General features: G+C 60.9%; 1 protein-coding gene across 1 annotated transcript in view; it reads left to right on the forward strand.

Moving 5' to 3' along the window:
• LRP1 (low density lipoprotein receptor-related protein 1) overlaps positions 1-6,123 on the forward strand; it is an 82,151-nt gene that overhangs the window by 73,996 nt on the left and 2,032 nt on the right. Inside the window, 13 exon segments of the mRNA XM_010839371.1 lie at positions 76-198; positions 536-676; positions 764-898; positions 977-1,096; positions 2,045-2,313; positions 2,773-2,951; positions 3,432-3,538; positions 3,787-3,903; positions 4,366-4,542; positions 4,683-4,823; positions 4,932-5,105; positions 5,357-5,518; positions 5,910-6,084. Coding sequence (XP_010837673.1) covers positions 76-198; positions 536-676; positions 764-898; positions 977-1,096; positions 2,045-2,313; positions 2,773-2,951; positions 3,432-3,538; positions 3,787-3,903; positions 4,366-4,542; positions 4,683-4,823; positions 4,932-5,105; positions 5,357-5,518; positions 5,910-6,084 — 2,020 coding nt within the window.

Raw genomic sequence — 6,123 nt, forward strand, 5'->3', positions numbered from 1 at the left:
GCTCCCTGGAGGCCCTCAGCCAGGGTGGGGGTACCCCCAAGGCTGATTCTAACTCTGTCCCTCTCGCCATTGCAGCCAGGTTCGTGTGTCCTCCAAACCGGCCCTTCCGTTGCAAGAACGACCGTGTCTGCCTATGGATCGGGCGCCAGTGCGACGGCACGGACAACTGCGGGGATGGGACGGATGAGGAAGACTGTGGTGAGCAGGGGGCCAGTGAGGGGGGTTCTGGGGGGTGCCTGGAGTGGGGATGCTGCACAAGCGGTGGGGGTGGCCCAAGTGGGAGCTGTGTCTGGTGAGTCGATTCAGGGAAAGGGGAGGATCCACTGCCGGGAGCCTGGGGGCCTTGTCTTGGCAGGAGAGAAACCCCTGGGGAAGGCACTGAAGCGGAGACTGCGAATCTGAACAGTTTAACCAACTTCCCCTAGGGCTTGAGAGCCAGGCTTGGGGCCCCTCTACCTGTGACTGAGCAGGGGTTCCTGTGGGAAGAAGGGACAGGGTGGTAAAAATCAGGACCTGAAGCCCCGCCCTCCCCTAGAGCCGCCCACGGCCCAGACCTCCCACTGCAAAGACAAGAAGGAGTTTCTGTGCCGGAACCAGCGCTGCCTCTCCTCCTCCCTGCGCTGCAACATGTTCGATGACTGCGGGGACGGCTCTGACGAGGAGGACTGCAGCATGGGTGAGGGTGAGACCCGCGTGCCGGCTTGGGCGGGGGCCGGGAGGGACACAGAACCTAAGTCCAGGCCTAGACTCACTGTCTCCGCAGACCCCAAGCTGACCAGCTGCGCCACCAACGCCAGCATCTGCGGGGATGAGGCCCGCTGTGTGCGCACCGAGAAAGCCGCCTACTGTGCCTGCCGCACTGGCTTCCACACGGTGCCAGGCCAACCCGGATGCCAGGGTAGGAAGGGGGAGTCCAAGAGGCGGGCAGAAGCCCCCCGCCATGAGACTCTCCCTGACCCGGGCGTGTAACCCCCAGACATCAACGAGTGCCTGCGCTTCGGCACCTGCTCACAGCTCTGCAACAACACCAAGGGCGGCCACCTGTGCAGCTGCGCCCGCAACTTCATGAAGACGCACAACACCTGCAAGGCGGAAGGTAGGCGCTGGGAGAGGGCGGAGAGAGGGGCGGGGCTTACAGCACCCGGACAGCAAATGAACCTGGGATGCGGTGTCTGCCTTTGGGCAACCTTGCCCAAGCCTGCGATTCCAGACCCACCGGACAGCTTCCTGAACACGGCTGGCAGCCGTGCAGAGGCCAGAGGTCCTGGGGCGAGAGCATCACCACTCACATAGTCAAGAGTACCCCACCTGCATGTTCCCGTTATGTTTGTATCAGCTTTACTGAGGTATCAGTGACAAAACTGTCAGATATTTAATGTGTGCCAGGTGATGATGTGATGTACGTACACCTTGCGAAAGAATTCCCCCCGTTGAGTTAATTAACACATCCTTCATTTCACATATTTACGTGTTTTTGTTTTTTTTTTTTGGTGAGAACATATACTTTGATGCATACCTGCACTTTCTTCATGCCTCTATACAAAGACGCCCCATATCCATGTACACACACCCGGGCACACACAACCCCAAACATGTTCGAGTGCACTCATATGCTCATGCACACCTACATGCCTCCATGGCGGTGCTCATGCACGCCCACATGTGTGTGCACCTATGAGCAGATATCAGACATTATGGAGCAGAGAGTGTGGTGATGCCTGCAGAGGCCGTGAGGAGGCAGAGGTCCCTGAGGCTGGAGGAGGGGGGACAGCTTTCTGGAGTAGCAGGTCTCCCTAGATCACCTCAGGAGAGGAGGAAGTTCAAGGACTCAGGCTGGAGCCCTCAAGCCTGGCACTGGGGGGGGATGAGCAGACGCTTTGGGCCACGTCAGATGGCTTGACTAGGAGAGGGACATTGTTAATGTGAAAGGGGTGGGACTGGGGAGGGAGCACAGCTTACCCGGCTCTTTCTAGCACCAGGCCCGACACCCCCCAGCCTGCGCTTTCACCCCTGCCAACCAACATCTGGGCTCTTGTCCCTCCAGGCTCTGAGTATCAGGTCCTCTATATCGCTGACGACAATGAGATCCGCAGCCTGTTCCCCAGCCACCCCCATTCGGCTTATGAGCAGGCCTTCCAGGGTGACGAGAGCGTCCGCATCGATGCCATGGATGTCCACGTCAAGGCTGGCCGCGTCTACTGGACCAACTGGCACACAGGCACCATCTCCTACCGCAGCCTGCCCCCTGCTGCACCTCCCACCACTTCCAATCGCCATCGGCGACAGATTGACCGGGGCGTCACCCACCTCAATGTGAGTACCCAATCTGGGGTGGGACCTACATGGAGGCACGGACTGGGTGGGAAGTCTGCAAACAGCAGACGGTTCAGAGCAGAGTTTGCAGAGGACAGTGGAAGGGGCAAAGGCTAAGGCTGGCATGCAGGGTGACCTTCAGACGGCATCATGAGGCATGAACAGCAGGCAGGCAGAGCAGCACCATCGTCAGTAGGTGGCGCCGCCACGTGGCAGCCCGAGGCTGCAGGGCACCTGGGCAAGTACTTGGCCTTCAGCGTCAGAGCCATGTTCAGTTCCTGAACATCACAGCCGGCACACCGGGTCCATGTTGCCAAGCTCTTGAACCTCTTTGGGCCTCACTTTGTTCCTCAGTAACGCAGGGTAATGGTAACAGCAGGGACAGGGAGTGGGGGAATGGATAATGGCCAGGAAGGCCAAAGGCAGTAACCTCTGAACCTGTGACACCCCCTCATCCAGATTTCAGGGCTCAAGATGCCAAGGGGCATCGCCATTGACTGGGTGGCTGGGAATGTGTACTGGACCGACTCAGGCCGGGATGTGATCGAGGTTGCGCAGATGAAGGGCGAGAACCGCAAGACGCTTATCTCCGGCATGATCGATGAGCCCCATGCCATTGTGGTGGACCCACTGAGAGGGTGCGTGGGGGTGCTGTGGGGAGGCATCTGGGCTGAGGCTAGGAAGCCCCTGGGATGGAGGTGGGTGCCCAGCCCCCAGCATGGGTGTTTCCTCCCAGACCAGCCTGAGGTCAGTGTCCTCTGCAGGCCCCTGGGTCTTCCAGGCTGCGTCCAGCCCTGGCCGTCCCTGATGTCACCCGGGGTCACACTGGCTTGCCCGGCTGGGGCCTGGCTTCTGCTTGGCTGGCTGTCATGGGCAGCCAGGTTCTGGGCTTCTCCTCCGCTCCAGGGGGCAGCTCTGCCTACTGAACTGGGACCCGAGCAGCACATAGCAGTTTTAGAGATCTTTAACCTGGTCAGGAGGTTGACTCCCCTTGACTGTCTATGGAGGAGGGACAGAACACCCTCCTCTCTGTGTACCCGGCAGTCTCTGTGTTCCCCTTCAGTGACCTCCTCTGGGAACCCACGTCCTGCCCACACTCACTTCTTGTCCTTCCCCAGCACCATGTACTGGTCAGACTGGGGGAACCACCCCAAGATTGAAACAGCAGCAATGGATGGAACCCTTCGGGAGACGCTGGTTCAGGACAACATCCAATGGCCCACAGGTCCATGCTACAGGGGCGGGGATGGGGGAGAGGTGGGCTTGCTGAGCTCAGGGCCACACAAAAGTTGGGGAGGGAAGGGGGCTTGAACTGGGATGGGACAGAGGGGTTGTGGAGGCTTTTCCCAGAAAAGGTGACTGCGAGTGACCATGGGGACAGGGTGGAGCCGTCCCAAATATGGACACTGTCCTGCTTGCTCCCCGAGCCTGGGGTGGGAAGGCCGGCCCTCACAGTGCTCTCTGCTCCCCCAGGCCTGGCCGTGGATTATCACAATGAACGGCTTTACTGGGCGGATGCCAAGCTCTCAGTCATCGGTAGCATCCGGCTCAACGGCACAGACCCCATCGTGGCTGCTGACAGCAAACGAGGTCAGCCTCCACCAGCAGTCTTGCAGCCCTGCCCTCAGGCCTCTGCCCTCCCCTCTGGGCCCAAGGCCTCACCAAGCACCTGCCATCCTCCTCACCTGGCCCTCAGCATCCCTGCAGTGCCTTTGGGGTCCCTCCCAACCAGACACCCCCAGCACCAGTCCTGTAGGCCTGAGTCCACCCTGACCCTCTGGGCTTGCTTTACATTCATTCATTCTACCAATGGATGTTGAGCTGCGTGGAGGCAACATGGGTGATAATGGGAACTTAGCACACGTGGGGAGAGGGAGCAGAAGTCACTCCTGACCCCACAAGTCAGGGGCTGATGGGACCTGTTGTCAGCAGGAGGAACAGGTTGAGGGGCGGTGTGAACAGGACGTGTTCGGCTTGAGGTCCCCGAGAGCCTTGGGACCCAGTGACTAGAGAGTGTGACTAAGGCCTGAGTTCCCTCTGACTTCTCCCCAGGACTGAGTCACCCCTTCAGCATTGATGTCTTTGAGGATTACATCTATGGCGTCACCTACATCAATAATCGTGTCTTCAAGATCCATAAGTTCGGGCACAGCCCCTTGATCAACCTGACTGGGGGCCTGAGCCATGCCTCCGATGTGGTCCTGTACCACCAGCACAAGCAGCCTGAAGGTGGGCAGAGAGGGAGAGCCCGGGCCGGGGCAGGGGAGGCCCAGGGGTGCTGTCTCCAGGCTGCAGCCTCAGGTTTTGGTGGGCAGGGGGCGTTCTGGGTCCCAGGACTCAGCCTTCTCCCACGCTGCCCACCCCTGCAGTGACCAACCCCTGTGACCGCAAGAAGTGTGAGTGGCTCTGCCTGCTGAGTCCCAGCGGGCCTGTCTGCACCTGTCCCAACGGGAAGCGACTGGACAATGGCACCTGTGTGGCTGTGCCCTCACCGACGCCCCCGCCGGACGGTATGCTCACGCCCCTCCCTGGCCCCTCATCCCTGCCCCAGAGCCCTCCTCCCTACAGCCCCTGAATCCCCCCTATGCCAGCTCTGCCCTTGACGACCCTTCCTGCAGCTCCTCGGCCTGGAACCTGTAACCTACAATGTTTCAACGGTGGCAGCTGCTTCCTCAACGCACGGAGGCAGCCTAAGTGTCGGTGCCAGCCCCGTTACACAGGCGACAAGTGTGAGCTGGACCAGTGCTGGGAGCACTGTCGCAACGGGGGCACCTGCGCTGCCTCTCCCTCTGGTATGGCCTTAGGTTCTTCTGCCAGGACTCGTGGCCCCTGGGCCCTGCTGCCCCCAAGCCGCCTCTGCCCTGCTTTACTTCACCTCTGCTGCCCTCCCGCCTACTGCCCCCAACCCCAGCGTTGCTATCCTGTTCTGCCTGCCTCCCCTCTACTGCCTTCCTCCTGCCAGGCCCTCCCAGCCCTGTTCCCCTGCAGTAGGGCCGGGCAGCTCAGTGGGCCACAGTCCTGCTCACACATCGTCTCCCGCCAGGCATGCCCACGTGCCGGTGCCCCACAGGCTTCACGGGCCCCAAATGCACCCAGCAGGTGTGTGCAGGCTACTGTGCCAACAACAGCACCTGCACGGTCAACCAGGGCAACCAGCCCCAGTGCCGATGCCTGCCTGGCTTCCTGGGGGACCGCTGCCAGTACCGTGAGTGAGCCATCCCTGGGCCCCGGGCCAGGATGATGGAGGCGGGGGGGTGGGGGGTTGTGCGGGTCACAGGGGCTAGTTCTAGGGAAGGAGCCCATTCGCAGCTCAGCCAGGCTCGAGGTACCAGGGCTTCTCCCCAGGGAGAGGTCAGCACACCCCTGCTGCCCCAAGGTAGTGAACCCTCTGGCATCAGGATTATTCAAGCAAAAGCAGTACCCTGTTGGGATGCTCCGGGACATCTTTGTAACCCTGGAGCCTGTGACATGGAGACAGTAGGGGGCTCAGGAGAAGGTGGAAGTCACCCCAAAGGCCAGCTGCCCCCCACCATCTCTGGAGGACCCTCATGACAGTGGGGCTTGAGGCACCTCCTCTCCCATCCCCTGAACCACAGGACAGTGCTCTGGCTACTGTGAGAACTTCGGCACGTGCCAGATGGCCGCTGACGGCTCCCGCCAGTGCCGCTGCACCGCCTACTTCGAGGGGCCCAGGTGTGAGGTGAACAAGTGTAGCCGCTGTCTCGATGGGGCCTGTGTGGTCAATAAGCAGAGTGGGGATGTCACCTGCAAGTGAGTGGGGCCCACTCCCAGTCTGTCCCACCCTCCACC

Source organism: Bison bison, unplaced genomic scaffold, assembly GCF_000754665.1.
Source record: "Bison bison bison isolate TAMUID 2011002044 unplaced genomic scaffold, Bison_UMD1.0 scf7180017864115, whole genome shotgun sequence".
Taxonomy (NCBI): Eukaryota; Metazoa; Chordata; class Mammalia; order Artiodactyla; family Bovidae; genus Bison; species Bison bison.